The sequence below is a fragment of the Patella vulgata genome, chromosome 6 (assembly GCF_932274485.2).
Source record: "Patella vulgata chromosome 6, xgPatVulg1.2, whole genome shotgun sequence".
NCBI lineage: Eukaryota > Metazoa > Mollusca > Gastropoda > Patellidae > Patella > Patella vulgata.
In genome coordinates, this window is record NC_065884.2 from 63,124,604 (window position 1) to 63,142,921 (window position 18,318).

Consider the following 18,318-nt stretch of genomic DNA (forward strand, 5'->3'; position numbering starts at 1 on the left):
CCTGCGACGAATCAGAACTCGCCACACGTAAATGTTAGGTGTTTTTATGTTGACAAATTTCCGCGCCATACATGAACCTCAAAAGCGATTTACTTACCGTAAAATGTTTGTAAAAGATTTTAAACGAGACTTTTACGATGCAGTTCAACATCAGGTACCTCCCCCATAAAATAAGATTATAAACAAATGTTTTTGTGCACTCTGACTTTGCAAACCGTACTATAAATGTGTCACTGACACTCACACTATTGTCACTATCATCTGAACCTGATCTTTAGAGAATCGTCTAGATAGACGCAAACTGAACCCATCACTTCCAGGACCCATTTTAATTCTCTTTCCGACACTCATAGAATTTGCTCCACCCCCTAATATGTCACATGATGGCCTATCTGTTAACTTGTTCTGCCAACCTACAATTACAAATAAAAAGACGCGGACATGGTTATTAATATTAAAGACTAGAGTAAATAACGTTTTGTGTTCGCATTCGGAAGGTCAAGTTTTTGGACTTGAGTCTGCAACAGTTGGGACTCGAGAATCAGAAACAATGGTGTACAAAATAGGCTGGTGTACAAAATAGGCTGCAGCACAAAAGAGTTCAATGTTTATTTTGTTCGTCATTTAATATTGTCTATTCTTATTCTTATTAAACCAAGTCTGAAACATCGTTAATATTGAGTCCAAACTTTCGATTGTGTGGAGTCCAAAAAAGGATCGCATGACCAACTCATTGTGATACCTTTTTAAATACATGTATGGTATAAACAGGATGTTCAGTATCAAAAGGACCGTTCAATTTAATGGATTTTATTTACATACGTATTTGTACATGTACTAACTCGATCTAATCTGACAGTGTGGTAATCTGACAATGAGGCATATCATATCGGTCTCAAAATGACTTCTGACTACCATTAAAGGAATTTTATGAGAAAAAAGATTTAATTTGATTGCATATTTAAATTTTTTTTTTTTTTTTCAGCGAGTATTGATTTTAGTATCGTTTGATGTTGATGCTCTTTGTGCTTGTAAAATATTACAGGTTAGTTAATTACATGGCTATAAATATACACAATGCATCTCTCTATGATCTCTTCTATATTTACATGTAGTAGGTGGCTCTCATATCAGTGAGTGTGGATGTGGTACTGGTTATGGACCTCACAGATCGATACATACATGTACCATGGTATCCTTTCTTTCCAAATTTTACTTATAAAATGAAAATGAGTACATGATATTTAATGGCAACACGTCACATGAGCAACAGCTTTTCCATCTGGCATTTTTGATCCAAAATGTTCTCATATCCTTGATTTGTGGTTCACTTGAGGCGACTGTTTCATTGTCGAAATCCATCTTTCCTCCTTGTCATGTGACCTACAGGTGGACATAATTTCATGATACTGATAGACGATAGTTGAGTATTGGAAGAAGACAGATGGTGGAAAAAATCTGTACAGTGTTTACTGAACAAAACCGTGGCATTTATACCGACCGTGGTATACATGTACCGTCTCACGGTATATCCTTGCAGCCCTAGTGGTGGCTCATCATTGGTTACGGCACTGGCTCACTGTATTGGCCCGAGGAAGTACCTCAGGGTTTTCAAGCTTGGTTTCCCAGTATCAGTGGAACGGGAGCATAGTCATACGTACCGCTGGCCTGGAGGTTGCGGGTTTGCCCCCGGTGTTGGCCAAGGAAGTTCATAGGTGCTGGACAGCTGTCTAGTCATTTGGATGGGACAAAAAATAACAAGGTCCCATGTACACAGTAACATCCATTTAATCGATCCCTTGGCAGTTGGAATTTGACATAAAAGTAGATCGTAGTGCCGATGTCCGTGCACACTCATGGTGTATGCCCATCTTCTTTAGCCCAATCAGAGCAGAACAGTAGGACGTTAAACCTCATTTCATTCCATTTCTGTACAGTGTACAAAATTTTTTTGAAGGGTGTTGATTTATATATTATTTATATTTTTCAGTATTTATTTCAATGTGATCAGATTCTGTATACAATTATACCAGTCACAGGCAAGGCAGAATTAGAACGAGCTTTTGTAGAAAATTCAGAAGGGGTGAGAATTTACTTTAAGTTATAAACAAGCCAACTTCTGCTCTACAGAAATGTCCACTGAAACATTATTTGCTAATTTAACTGTAGGGGTCCTCTGATGAAATCTGTTTTAGATTGATTTGAGCTTTTTATAGATGTCTAAATAACAGTTTATATAAAATTGTCCAGGAGAGCCAAAAATAACACAGAGGTTAAGAATCAAAATGTCTTATAAAACCGTCACGTCAAAATGTTGTATGTATAATGTCGTATTTCTGAAGCTTTTCTCAAATATTTATGTACAAAATGTATGTGTAGCCATTTAAACAGTATGTAACTATACGCGGATATCAAGTTCAACATCTAGTGCAGAAATATGGAGTGAAAGCTAGTTATTTTCAATTTTATACTGTAAAGACGTATCTCAGGAAAATATTCACCTTTAACGTATAATTTCAATAATACGTATTTAACCATAAAACAATATTGGCTAGATTTCATTTGATTGTAATGCTTTGGTTAGACACAAAGTTGATTTTTTCAAGAAAATACGACATTTTCGCTCTTAATAATTTTTTTTGGGGAACACCACATATACGACATTTTGAAACAGTATCTATAAAACATCTTTTTTTGGCTTAGAAATACGACAACCAGATGAAAAGATGCGCAAGAAAATTCTCATTCTGAAGAAGTAAAAAATGCATCTTTAATTGTTTTATATTTACAGATTAAACATGTGGTATTAATAAACTGTGGGGCATCATTAGATATCATAGAAGTTTTACAACCAGAAGAATATATTAAATTCTACATCTGTGATAGGTAGGCTTTGTCATCACTCTTGTTCATCATGCATCCAGTACACTTGAGGGGTATCAAGGAGTGACTTAGATCATAATGTCTGTCATTGAGTCAGCAGCATGGTTTCGAACCCAAGTTTGTAGGTGACAAGGAGTAGAGTCGTCTGATTAACCTCGTTGGTTTTATCTCCTTCCCCCCATTTTCCTCCCACTGCAAAAGTCTCCAGTCTAACCATAGAAATATCACTTATATGTTTGTCCCAAAATGAACAAAGTATTTTCTTGAAGAGATGTAAAGATCTCTTTGAACCTGTATTACCTTCAAGTTAAAATAACCGATGACCTTACATGGCCTTGTCTGATTATACATGTATTAACATTAACCCAAATTTGACCTTTGTCCTTACTGATATTGATCAAAATAGTCTTCATCTGACCCTGCGACCTGCAATGAACTAAACTGAAATGTCATTTGCTATTCTATGGTGCTCATCTGACCTTAACTAACCTATGACCTCATAACCTATATCGGCTATAAGCTATATCGATTTGATTAACTGACCAATGACCTGACCTATTATTTCAGTCATCGACCTGTAGATATACATAATGTATATAATGCTGTTCAAGTGAAACTGTTGATGAAACAAGAAGAATTAACAGATGTACCAGAATATGATATCGTCTTCCGAGATGAGGACGTGAGTAGAATAAATAAATAATGATTTTTCCAAGACCATTTAGGGTTATTTGAAACTTATATTTTTCCTTCCTTACAAATATCTTTAGAGTGTATACACTGATATTTTATTTGGTTATATTCCTGTTCTGTTTATAATTTCACGCATTATTCTACCATAGTAAGGACTTTTGCGCAGTTGTGTAGATTAAGCGTCCAGGTATTTTAGAAATTATGCAGTTACCGTAGTTGATTGTGTATTACCTACAGAATGCTAGCATCAGGTGCTATTGCAAGTTATTGCTATGGAACATAGTCTATTTTTAGCTGGTCACATCCATAAGTAACTCATTTGAGACACCTATCGTTATGGGAAATTTCATTGAATATTTGAGTTCTGCCTCTCTGGTCCAGTCTGTGAAAAACAGACAAAATCTATGAGATTAGTCCAGTATCCTGAAATAACTAGGTCATACAGAATTTATTGGTTTATTTCTTGGTAATTTCATAGATTACACTGGACAATGTTGTTATGACATTGTACATATGTTAACCCATTGTATGGGTATCTGATCATGATAAGGAATATTAATTTAGTCTCGATCACTCCAGACAATACTACTGTCTCCGTTCTAAATACCGATATTTGTTTTGACAAAATATAGCAGCCATTGTTTCTATGATAATTGACTGTCCGACTGTTCTCATGTACAGTTCTCTCAATAACATTATGAAAATGTTAATCACATGATCTGCATATTTGAAATACAAGGTGAAGGTTATTTTTCCTTTGAAGTAATCTAAGAATTACAAAATGCAAAGTAATACTGATTTCTTTTTGAAAATAGTCTGTTAAAGGGAAGTAACTGTTTTTTTTTATTTTAGTCTGATGATGATTCAGGTAACGAGAGTGATACGTCAGAAAGATCGGGTAAACGACGAAGATTTGATGACGAGGCTCTAGAGAGGAGACGTGAAAAAAGATTATGGTTAGAAAACAGGTTCGGTGATTAATTTTGATCCAAACAGTTATATATACCAAATGATTGACTCTGGGTCGCTAGTTTTGATCATTCTGTGTATAAATTGTATGTTCATTTTTAAACGGGTTGCTAGTATCGTTATTCTAGTCTATTAATCTGAAATTCTGACTGAAATAAAATAAATATTAATACAAATGTTTTACTTATTTCAGAAATAAAGTTTTATTTGATTATGACAAGTTCACATCATTTGGAACCTCGGTAAGTCACAGAAATTTTTTCAACATTATGAAAGAGCTAAATTTGCCTATTGCAGGTCTTTCTTTAGGCCTGAAATGTTATCTAAATTATTAATTAAACGTTAATTAACTGATCCAGGCCATAATCAACTCTCGATGGCATCAGATTTCTCCAATATTAAATAGATTCGAAAGGTTCCGCCATATTTTGATTTAATTTAAAAATGGAGGAGCAAGACTTAACTTTGAACAACCAGTACAGTGGTGGTTATTATTGCACACGTCTTGTCAAACCTTCAGAGGCTAATATCTTCTCTCGCAATAGAGTAATTTGAATGAAATTTTCATTTTACATTATCTATTTTTGAGCTATTATAACAAGAATGGCTAGCTCATTATCTAAATCTTACATAAGGCAACACAAATAAAATAACTTGTTTCTCGGGCACCGCCCGCACGCAAAATTGGTTGCGCGTGCAGTCTATTTATTAGTCTTGATGAAAAAAAATAAATATGTAACGCCCGCCCGCACATCGACAAGCAAGTCGTAAAAAAAATATCCCGCATGTACCTACATCCGCCATACATGTATATCTATTCAAATGTATTAAAACTGATTCAGATGAACATGCTGTTATTTTTATCCGAACAATGGCGAAGTTTGGCAGATTTGCCTTTTTTATTGATATCGAAAGAACCACCATTTTGTATCACGTGCTATTAATTACCTCCCCTGATAAACTAGAATTTGATTCGTGTTAAAAGTCATTGGCGACAATATTTCAATCATTCGATCGTAATCGGCTCATTATTGCCGGCTTCAGTCGGTCCTTGTTTGGAAAATCCTATTGATAAAATAATGAACCGTAGAACAGGTTAATTAATTATAGCTAAGAATACGATACGATGACGATACGATGACGATAGTCGTCATAATGCATACCTTAGAATCTGGGTCATTATTAGCACATTTACGGTAGTTTCGATAATCCGGAAAATAATAATTGGATTACCGATTTGATGGTTTTACTGACCAGTTGTTAGTTAGATTTAAATAGTCATTCAATATAAACACCGGATAGAACACCGAATATCCTGAGAAACACACCGAATATCCCAAGAAACAGTATTTCCGGCAATCTCCAATACCGATGACACGGTGTGACATGCATTGGTTGGAATTCGGTAAATAATTATAAATAAACCGGCGATACTAGATTTAGTTTTAAATACTGTTTACCATGATTATTATTTTTGATACACCTGGTGAAAGAGGCTTAGTTTTTAAAAATATTGTTGTCTTTATGGAGGGCTATTACATAGTCGTATGGAATTTTATTTTAAACCAATTTCAATTATGTGAATTAAATATGGAAAATTATTTTCCTTTCAGTCAGTGTTCAGTCTCAGTGTTTTAGTAGACTTGATTTTGGGTTTATGTTTTAAGTATGTACAATAAAGTTGAATATAACGGAAAGCAAAAACGTAAACAAGTAATGACTTTCTCATTTAAAAAAAAAAAAAAAGAAAGACCGCCCTCCCGCCCCAACAATTTTCAGCAATAGCCAAATTTTATTTTGCACCATCAATGAGTAAAAAAAAAAAAAGAAACCGCCCTCCCTCCCTACAGTTTCAGCTGTCAGTTGCCCGAGAAACAAGACATTTATTTTGTGTGGCCTAATGTGTCTTAAATCCATGGTCAAATACACTCATATTGATTATTTATCATATGATGACAACCAAACCAAGATATGACAACCAAACCAAGATATCATTAGTACATAATTTCCCACCTGGGTTTAATCCTGGTTAAAGATACAGGCTCCCCAAAAATTGCTGGCTTGTTTATATCATCCGCAGAGGTTGCAATATGTTCAATTCATCATATTGTAAATGGGGGGTTTAATGGCCGAATGGTTACTGCATGCACTTTGGATTAGAAGGCATGTCAATGAATCAAGTGGCGTGGTTTCGATTCCCCAGTTGTCTGTGACAAGGAGTAGGGTCATCTGTCCAACCTCCTTGGTTTGCACCGAGTCTTCCGATTTCCTCCCACTGCTAAAGACCCCTACGTGCAAGCGAATTATTGAAATAACATTGAACCATATGTTAGTCCCAAAATGACCTAGTTTGTGTCAAGTGGACGTTAAACCCTATTTCTCTCTCTCATATTGTAAATACTGAAATGCATTTACAAGGAATATTATGAGGAATGTTGAGATAGATACAGACTTTAACCTGTGTGAACTTTCCATATAGGATGATATTTGATAATTTCTGTTTATTTCAGTCCTCTTTAATTATGTTTGAGTTGGCATGGAAGATGTCGAAAGATACCAACGATCTTCTCTGGTAATATTTCTCATACTATACTATTCAAAAAAAGTAGGGGATATTTGATTTTTAAGTGTTATTAAAGTCACCTAATGAAACTGACGAAGAAACAAATGACAAAATGAAATGAAGTTCACATTCATCGATTTATTCCAAATGATCGTTAGACTAAGTAAGGCACAGACTGACCATTATAAGGGTAAAATGATACCCGGGGTCAAACAGCAAAGTTACCACAGCATCACAACCAAGTCAGTAACGGGTAAATCCTCCTCTGTTTGCCAAACAAGCATTGATCCGACGTGGCATACTCCTAATGAGACGTCTAAGGTCATTTTGGTCCAGATTGTCCCATTCCTGTTGCAACGCAACAGCAAGTTCTTGGACATTGGCAGGACGTTGTTGACGTTGACGTAACCTCTGTCCAAGCATGTCCCAGACATGCTCGATGGGGCAGAGGTCGGGACTCAGTGCTGGACAAGGTAATGTGGTGATGTTCTGTTGTTGGAGGTAACCTGTAACGATCCTGGCCCTGTGACATCTTGCGTTGTCATCCTGGAAGATGAAACGGCGGCCATGACGTCGTGCGAACGGCACAATATGGACTGCCAAGCTGTTGTCCCGGTAGTACTGGCCTGTAACACGCCCTGCAACAACATGTAAAGCCGTTCTTCCAGCAACAGTGATGCCTCCCCACACCATAACAGAACCACCCCCAAATCGATCATGTCTGATGACGTTAACGTCTTAGAAGCGCTCGTTTTGACGACGCCACACCCTCCTACGTCTGTCCAAAAAATCAACAGTGAACCTTGACTCATCTGAAAACATCACATTGGTCCAGCGTCGATTATCCCAGTGTTGACGATCCCTACACCAACGACGTCTTGCCTGAATGTGATGATCTCTCAAACAAGGGATCACTATCGGGCGCGCAGGTGACCCCTATGCAGTCGATTCCGAATCGTCTGGCCACTCACTCTCACACCAGTGTCTGTTTGAAGACGAGCGCTGATCTGATTTGCTGTGATGACACGATTTCTCAAGGCCAAGGTACGGATAAATCAATCCTGGGCTTGAGTTTTCGCCCTTGGTCGACCTGAGCGTGGTCTGTCCTGTACAGATTGTGTATCATGGTATCTGGACCATAGCCTGCTTATGACAGACTGAGAAACATTCATCGTCAGCGCCACAACCGCCTGTGTTGTGCCGATCTGTAGCATGCCAAGGGCACGTAACCTTTCATTTTGGGTAAGCCGACGCATATCAAAATTTGTTTTCTGGTCACTAAAACAATTAAACTGATGTTTCCACCCTGGAATTCAATGCCACAATGACTGTAACATTCAAAGTCAGAGTTGTGCAAATCTTGGGTTGGACCCCCATGATGATCCCAAGCATCACCTGCATTCCATGCGGTAGCTATTGGTGCGTTTGGGCGTCACATGTAACTGGAAATGTTTCTTCTGTTAGGTTCTATAGTGACTTTTTTCGTAGTCATTTGCATATTTTAGTATTATGCCCCCAAAATCAAATATCCCCTACTTTTTTTGAATAGTATATAATTATTTGTAATGGTTTAATATCAAGTCTGGAAAGTAAAGACATTATTTTATAACGTAACTGACAAAAATATAACTTTTTATATATTAATGCTTCATGTGAAATCAAACTGAAGGAAAAGGTCAGTGATAATTTCTGTGTATGAATACAGATAATTATTAAATAACATGTCTTAGAATGAAAGAGTGGGGGTCACAGTGGCGAAGTGGGTAAGATGCTGGATCGGTTGTCGGTTGTTCGATCCCTGCATTGGCCGAGAAAGTTCATCCATATTTTCCGACGTGGTTCCCCCTTGTCAGTGATGCTCGACGGAGGGCCCCGAAATAAACAGCTGTCTAGTCATTCGGATGGGATGAAAAACCGAGGTCCCCCGTGTACACATTGGCGTGCACGTAAAAGATCCCTTGACAGTTGGAATAAGAGTAGGCTGTAGTGCCGCTGTCCGAGCAAAATTTCTCTCATAGCACACTGTATGGCGTATGCCCGTCTGCATTAGCCCAATTCGGAGCAGAACAGCATTAAGTTAAACCCCATGTCATTTTATTTTATTTCAGTTAGAATCACATACAAGAAAAAAATAAAGCAAAGCCCAGGTATCGTCCTGATTGTTCTATGGGATTAGGAGTTGCGTTTTCTCACATGCTATATTATGTTTATATATTTATTAGGTTGGGTATTATTGGTGTAACAGATCAGTATATACATTATAAAACACCAAGAGATAAATATATGGAAGATGTTATGTCATTACAGTCACATGTATCAAGACATAATCACAGGTAAATATTTTTAGATTGTGGGTTTAGGATCCATTTCCAATATTACCAGTACTCCCCAATTGTCTTTTCCAGCAGCATTAATTACAGGGAAATCACACTGGGTATCATAAGGTACTATCTCGACCAACAAGTGTATCAAATCTTCCGGGTGAAGCCTAGATAAGCCCCAGGGCGGACATGCTGAAGAACTTTCATGGCCAACATCGGGATTGAACCCAGAACCCCTTTTCAATCAGGGGGGTTGGATGGCCGAATGGTTAGCATGTGCGTGCTGTATCATAAGGCCTGTCATTGAGTCAACTGGCGTGGTTTCGAATCCCCGGTTGTACGTGACAAGGATTAGGGTCGCCTGTCCAACCTCATGGGTTTTCTCTGGGTCCTCCGGTTTCCTCCCACTGCTAAAGACCCCTACGCGCATGCGAATTATTGAAATAAAGTTTAATAAAAACATATGTTAGTCCCAAAATGACCTAGTTTGTGTCGAGTGGACGTTAAACCCCATTTCTCTCTCTCTCTCCTTTTCAATCAGCGCACCATTCTTAATGAATTATTTTTTTCTTGTGTTTTAGAGGTGAGGATGAGGAGAATATAATATCTATCAACTGTTTACGTATTTTATTTGATGATGAACTACAATTATCACTATATCGTCACTGGTCTCTATTCGAGAGTTTATGTCACTCCGTCACTACAGCCTGTAAATTTAAAGTCTGGACTCTGAAGGGACAGAAGAGATTGTATGAGTTTTTAGCTGAAATGGGGTAGGTGATTATTACAATTTGTAGAGGGAACAGTGCTTTCTCAAAGTGTACAGGTCGGGTTGGTAGAATATGGAACAGGTTGGGTTGGTAGAATATGGAACATGACTTTCTGAGATGGCCCATAAGTGGTAGGGTTGTTTGTTTCGCTGAAAGAAAACATAATAAAGATATTATAAACTTTTTTGGAATAATACTGAATGTTTAAATTTAGATTTAGATTTAATGCTGTTACTTTAAAAGCATTCTTGGTGTTTTTTTATGTCTTTGTCATTTGTATGCATTATTGATACTTGGATCAAATCCTAGCAAATGTTGCCATTCTGATAATTTAATCAACCCCCACCAGACTTAACAATTGTAAATCATATAGATACTTTGATCAGACTTTACAATTGTAAATCATATTTATAATTTGATTAAACACTTAACAAACTTTAGAATCCATTAAAGTATTGATTGTTCTGTTTTTTGTCAGGTTACCATTAATACAGTGTAAACAGAAATACTCTGCCATGGATACAAGTTTAAAAGGAAATGTTAAAACATTGATACAGGAACACATGGCAAAATATGGGTAAATTATTTATTGTTTAATAGACTGGCGTCTAGATAATAGACCTTTTTTTTTTCTTTTTTTTTTAAATCAATAATCACTTTGTTTTTTGGGATGCGAGATTGTATAGGTGGATCTACCATTAATGATTGACACAGGACTTAATCTTTATGAGCAAGATTCTAAAGATTAATTTTGCAGCTTGAGAAAGTGGAGACTATAACCCATGATTGTTTGTCAGTATCTAGATGTTTTCATGTGTTCTTGAAATCAGTTCATATTATATTTTGTCATTAAAAGTTTTTTCATATTTTATTTTTTTTGTGTTTTGTATATTTATTTATTTTCATGTTTTATATATTTTATTATTTTAATTTGTTTTATAATTTGTTATTTACATATTTTATTATTTTCAGTTTGAGTATACAGGATGTTGTATTACCATCGTTCTATGCTCAGTATGGTTTTAAGAGTAAATTATCAGCAACAGATGTTGTCTATGCTACAGCCTCTATATTGGAAGCTATTGTAAGATGGTATTCTTCCAAATATGCTTACATTCTAAAAATAAATAAATAGATATTAAACATACATTATGCAAGAGCTAAATATGTCTATTGCAGGTCTTTCTTTAGGCCTAAAATGTTATCTAAATTATTAATTAGACATTAATTAACCTATCCAGACCATAATCAACTCTAGATGGCATCGCTAGCCTGCGATCTTTCGGGAATTATGAGCCGATTTACTGCATAACTTTCCTTCACGATTTAACGATTAAATAGATAATCGAGACTATGCTGTTTATCGTACTGACTTTAGTAATGATGATTGAGGCTGCGCGGAAATTTCAATCGCTTAGTTCTCAGTTCATAGTGGATCAATTTGAATGAAATTTTCAGCAAATTGCCTTTACATTATCTAGTTTTTAACTATTATAGTGAGAACTGCCAACTCGTTATCAAATCTCCCATAATGTATCTTTAATATTTATATTTGCAATATTAAATCTACTATAGAATTGCCTCCTACAAAATGAATCATCAAATTCTTTATAAAAGCTTTTTATAAATTTGTCATGTATTTGTTGGTGTGCACTTAAAAGAACACTTGACAATTTGAGTTAGATCAAGAGAAGGAGGAAATGCAGAGGTCTGGGTAATGATTCCTCGATCACTATGTTACCATGGTTCCTCCATTGTAGTGTTGTCATGATTACAAAATTCTTGATTTGAATAATCAGCTAACCAAGTATCGTATAAATTAGATGCCGTATAAATTCTATAATAATGTAGAATAAATGTTTCTTTTGTTGGCTAATTTCATTGTCGATACTGAGGTACAATGTTTTTTTTTCTTGTGATTGTTTGTTGATAAGTAATTTATAAAAATGAGGCGTGAATGGCTGCTTGTATATTATTTTAGTACATTTATTTGAGTTTGTGATGAAGAGATATTCAGATAAATTGTCAATAAACAACATGTACGAAGTTAACATTATCTTTAAGGACCTGGGTTGTTACAACATTGAATATTTGTGATATTGGTGAAATGTTAAATAGAATAATTATTAACAATATTTTTTGTTTGTTGACAGGAGAAAGGTAAATCATCGAATGATAATTTTCTTAATGCTTTAGATGTGTTAAATAGGTGAGTTGTAGTATGACATAAATATTCTGATATCAACAGTTAAAGCTGCTATCTAATTTCTTACAGCTATTAATACACTTTCACAAGAAAATTCCCTTCTTCTGGAAAAACTGTATCTCCTAAAATTCCAAATACATTGCACTGTATATAGTAGGGTAAATTGAAGTGCAATGTATCTACTCTTTGGAGATACACACATAACCTTTGAGAATTGGTTTCTCTGAATCCCTCAAACATCAATTGAGTGGACATGAAACTTGCATGCTAAAAACACATGGGCCAGCTATTTCGACCAATCACTATAATTGAATATTGTCAATGATTATGATATTATATCTAATAATCAGTTTAATTAAAACATTGTCAATGATTATAATACTGACTTGACCAATCATTGTAAGGGAAACATTGTCAAGGATTATGATACTGTCTTGACCAATCACTGTAAAGGAAACATAGTCAATGATTATGACACTGACTCGACCAATCACTTTAAGGGAAACATTGTCTTATTTTTATTTTTAACAGAGTGAATGTACCAATAATGGAAAAGGCGTTAGAGAATGCCAAGAAACAACTGATTGCCGTGGTGAACCAGGTACGAACATTCCTAGACATGCATCAAGTAATATCTGCTGGACCGTTTCTCTATGCCTTCATACAAGAGGTAAGTTAATGCATTCCTTGGACATGACATATACAGGATGGAGGGCCTGACAAGGACAGCTGTCTAGTCATTTGGATGAAACAAAAAACCAAGGTCCCGTGTACACATTGATGTGCACATAAAAGATCCCTTGACAGATGGAATTCGATATAAGAGTAGGCCGTAGTGCCACTGTCTAGGCAAAATTTCCCTCATAGCACACTGTAGGTCGTATGCCCGTCTTCATTAGCCCAGTTCAGAGCAAAACAGTAGGACGTTAAACCCTTTTCATTTTGGACTTGACATTAACGGTTGACTAATTAAACGACTCAAGGCAAAAGTTGGTGTGGAGCAACAGATATGTAACAGGCTTCTGGTTGGACAAGTGAAAACATTCACTCTGTGTAATATTAGGCAAGATTAATTCTTTTAGACTTCTGTCTTGGCTACATAGCGGCAACAGAAAACTGAGTCTTCTATTTTGATTAGCTGAGAACAATCTTTTCTTACAGTACATGTATTTCGATTGTAGATAACCTTTTGCAACATTTGTTAATGTTAACTTTTCACTGGAGAAAATAACTGTCAATTGTCATTCAAACATATTTTTGGGAATCTGAAGACCAGATTTGTAATGTGTGGTGTTTCCATGTTCGATGAACAGTGAGCATGCTGATGCTCGCACCATCGGCTGGTGCATAGATGAATGATATCATTACTATTTATTTGTATTAAAAAATATTATTGAAACTGGGTCGTTCCATGTCAAGTGGAATTTGTAAAATTTGATGTTGAATTCTTAATCTATATAATATTCTCTTACAAACCCCAAACTTTCAAGAATATTGTCCAACGCTAGACAATATAAAGTCATTACACCCAATTGAGTCATAGTTTCAAAACTTGCAAATGGGTTCCCCGATTCAAAAGGACATGTCTCAGCTAGAGTCATATAACTTAGCAGTTTTACATAAGTATGAATGTACTATAAAATATATTTTTTTAATAACATTCTGAGGGGGTCACCTGACATTATCTACCCCTAGACTACCCCTAGACTACCCCAATTATATCATTATCACCTTCGGACTACCCACGTTTCTACACTCTCAGATTACCCACCGTTCTACACTTGTTACATAATCACAGATTATCTGATGTTATAGACGCTTCCTGCCAACTTGACACCTGTTCGCTATCGACATCCCTGAAGTTCTTGGTCTATGTGATTATGTAACTTGCTGGCATGTTTTATTTAAACTTTCTTTGTCTGATTGGCATGTATCGAATGTTAAACCTGATACATGATACATCAGCCAGATGTCTAATAAGATTCCTTTGTCTGGAATGGTTTATAAACCTAGAGTACACACGAATCCAGAGAAAAGTCCGGCCAGACAGGCCACGCAGGTCTGGAGTTAAGACCGGACAACGGCCATGTAATGTAAGTTAGTTGGGAGTTGGCACGCTCGTGCCTAGCCGAGCTAGGGCCATGGCTCCCTCAATACAAATTAATTACGGAGTCTTAAGTTTTGTTTATAATATGTTAGAAGGAGCAGAGAATAAAAGTATTATAAAATGTTAAACTAGTCTTGTCATCTAGAACCTGATAGAAAGAAATACTGGCACACACTCTCACTTGACAGGGAATGTTCTGACTATAATAAAGTATAATATGTTGTAAATGATCTCCATGTTTATTTATACAGGGTATTGGTGATGTAAAGTATTTTTCTAAACCACAATGTTTAACACGATTAGCCAGGTTTACTCTTGAAGCTCATTGTTCTGTGGTAAGTTTATTTACAAACATTTTGTTAAATTGTTTCAATGGCATTTATTAATTAAGAGATTCAACTTTGACAATATTATAGTGTATTAGGGATTCAGAATCCTTCTGCAGCTTTAATATTTAAGTTTCTTTTATTTGAGAAGGGAGCCACAGTGACTTAGTAAGTAAGTCACCATGGTTGTATCAGAGTGTTGACTGAGAAAATACCTCCAGATTTTCCAATGTGATTGCGTTGCCCCATCATCAGTAGTCCAGGACCAAGGGCCTCACAGTGTTAAGTTGTCGATTGGGATGGAAAAATTAGGTTCCTTACCTGTACACGTTAGTGTGGACATATTGAACCCTCGGCAGTTATAATTTGAAATGTCCAGATACGATGTCCCTCATAACAGACTGCCCATCACCATTAGCCCAGTCGGTGCAGAAAAGTAGTTAAGCTCAATTTCATTTTTTGCTTGAGAATTTCTCCACATTATATCGCTATCATACATGTTTTTGTCTTTAATAGAGTCGAAGTAAAAGAGCGAAATCATTGCCATTGGTTCTTGGAGCTCCGTTAGATATTGAACAAGGTACAACTCTAGTTATTGGTATTCCACCTCTAGAACTTGATGATGAGAGAAAAAAGTAAGTTATCTACCCTTGTAACCTTGACCTCTTGTTATGACCCTGATTTTAACAATTTTGTAACATAAACCACCCTGTTAATATATCCATGGATTGCAATCTTCGAAAGATATTTTCACACAATTAGTGCTTAGTAGTGTGGCCTTATTTATTGAAATCACAATTTGTCTACACAACTGAACAACATTGCTACTTGTGCTTGTATAATAAGTGTAGAACAGTGGGTAGGTCCGAGAGTGTAGAAAAGTGGGTAATCCTTTAGTGTAGAACAGCGGGTTATCCGAGGGTGATAATCTATACTAATATTTGTGACTGTCGTTTGTCTGTCTGTTCGGGATTGGCGGCTACACTAGGTCTGCCCCGAGTCTGAAATTTGGGGTATAGGGGTAGCGCGGACCGGGGAGTAATATAGGCCAGGTGGCGTTAGTCTACCACTTCCGGTTTCGGAGTTATGACCCCCGAGCGAAGCCGGATATCCTGCTAGTGATATAATATAGTTGAGATAGTCTAACTAAGAGTAGATAATGATATAATTGGGGTAGCTCGAGAGTTGGTAATAGAAATAGCCTAGCAAGCCTTAACCTATATATTAATTATTTAATGTATTTTCTACAGTTTTTTTGGTAAAGCGTTTGAACAAGCAGCTGCCAGCACCAACTCTAGAACTTTACAGGATAATTTTGATTCTCACAGTAAGTTTTTCAATAATTCATTCAAGTTTGTTTTTTTTGTCCTTATTAACTCAGATAACAAATAAACACCTCCACACCTCCAGGACATTTCATCATGTTTATCAGTTGTGATGAGGCCTGGAATATCTGTTATCTGATTAGTGTATAAATCAGAACTTGTGAAATTAAAAAGGCCCCCTCGAGATTCATTATGTAAGAGCTAAATCTGCCTATTACAGGATTTTATTTGGGCTTCAAATGTTATATTAATTATTATTTAGACATTTATACACATGACACGTCTATAATCAACTCTCTAGAACATCAGATACCAGAGATTTAAATAGATTTGAACACTTGTGATATTTTAAAATTTAACGATAAAATGGATAATCAAGGCTAATATAAATCTTATATATATCTTATATAAATCTTATATTAGCCTTGCTAGGATAATGAATGATCTACACTACATATTCAAACACTTATAACTTCACTCACAATAATGTAATTTGAATGAAATTTTCAATATATATATCTATTTTTGAACTATTATAACAAGAACAACCAGCTCTTTATCCAAATCTTACATAATGCATTTTTAAATTCTGTGTTGTTTTTCTTACTTTAGTGATGGAGATGAAGACAGAAGATCGAAGTAAATTTTTTGACGCCTTAATCAGTTTATTACAGTAGACATTTGTTATCAGTTTTAATTTAAATCCTCTATGGTTGGTCACTCTCATGTTGTTAACAAATATTACCATGTCTCTCTCTCAAATCAGTAGGACTTTAAACTCCATTTCATTTTATTTCTCTCTCAAATCATCTCTGATCTCTCTCAGACTTCATAAAAATATTACCAAAATCAACATTATTAAAATCTTGTTAAATGTCATTTTTTTTATCATATTTCATTTCATCTTTTCCTGATGAGGTTCACTGACCAGATTTACTTTTATTTTGTACGCACGGTTTTCACTGTGATCTAACCTGGTAAACTATTCTAATATAAGCGTGATGTTTCTTCTGCTTTTCGGAATATTGTAGTTGGTAAGGGATTCGACAAACCTGAATTGCCGATGAGAGACAATAATAGAAGACAATTACTATATTTAGCATTTTGAAAAATATAAAAAAGATAAAAGATTTAGACTACTGATAGCAGACATAGACATTGGTAGATATTTATATTTAGAGTAGTGTGTTAGATATATGAGCACATGGCTACAGGTTAGATCCTGACCCTTGAGTTTTATAATTACACACCTTAATTCTATATTCATTTATTTAGATATTTATATTTTACAGTAGGACACGTCTAGTGGGCATGCCTGGACAAAAGGCACCTGTCTTAGACTTTAAGTACAAATTATCCCACAATGTATACATTCCTGGACATAAGATACCTGTTACAGACATTATTAAGTACGTATTATCACACAACCTTAATATTATAATATATACATACGCTATGTGATAATTTGTGTCTGACAAAGTCTGTGACTGGTGCCTTATGTCTAGGCTTGCTGGTGGGTCAGTTAGATTCGATCCTGTCCCTTGAGTTCTATAATCTTTGTTCATTTAATTAGGCTATCAATGAAAATATAGATTAACTTATTAATTAGAGATTTATATAAAGTGCTATATTTGTATATAGGGGAGTGGTGGTCGTGGGTATAGGGCTTTAGTACAATATGAACGGGTGTGTTATTCAGTTAAATAAAATTAATATTAAAAGATGACTGAGTAGAATTTAAGAATATAAAGAGTTTTATTGTCAGTTGAATAAGGTTTATATAATTGGGAGGGATGGGTTGGTAATCAGTGGATATCTATTGTAGTTTGTTTTTGAATACTTTAATTTCAAATTCAATAATATATCTATAATGGTGGTTTATTTTGCCATTATGATGTATAATATTAAAATACTGTATTTTTCTATATTGTCATCTTGTATCTATGTATATATTGTAAAATAGATAATAAAATTGTGTAATAAATTATCATGTAATGTATGTAAATAAATTATTTGTATATTTTAAGGGCTGTTTTGTGATTGGTTTTAATCGTACATGACAAGGAATAGGGTCGACTGCCTGACCTTGTGCATTTTCTTGGGGTACTCTGATTTGCTCCCACTACTTAAGACATCTACATCCAAGCAAATTGTT

General features: G+C 35.5%; 1 protein-coding gene across 1 annotated transcript; it reads left to right on the forward strand.

The window, feature by feature from the left end:
- Window positions 1–46: 46 nt before the first annotated feature.
- Window positions 47–18,018, forward strand: LOC126825666 (cell division control protein 45 homolog). The gene is made up of 18 exons (XM_050555417.2): window positions 47–154; window positions 986–1,045; window positions 1,991–2,083; window positions 2,792–2,886; window positions 3,451–3,565; window positions 4,429–4,544; window positions 4,739–4,787; window positions 7,056–7,117; window positions 9,331–9,441; window positions 10,011–10,202; window positions 10,678–10,776; window positions 11,172–11,283; window positions 12,353–12,408; window positions 12,937–13,075; window positions 14,764–14,847; window positions 15,355–15,473; window positions 16,089–16,165; window positions 16,776–18,018. The coding sequence occupies exons 1-18, from the start codon at window positions 47–49 to the stop codon at window positions 16,838–16,840; spliced, it is 1,752 nt and encodes a 583-aa protein (XP_050411374.1). The 3' UTR covers window positions 16,841–18,018.
- The last annotated feature ends 300 nt before the right edge of the window (window positions 18,019–18,318 follow it).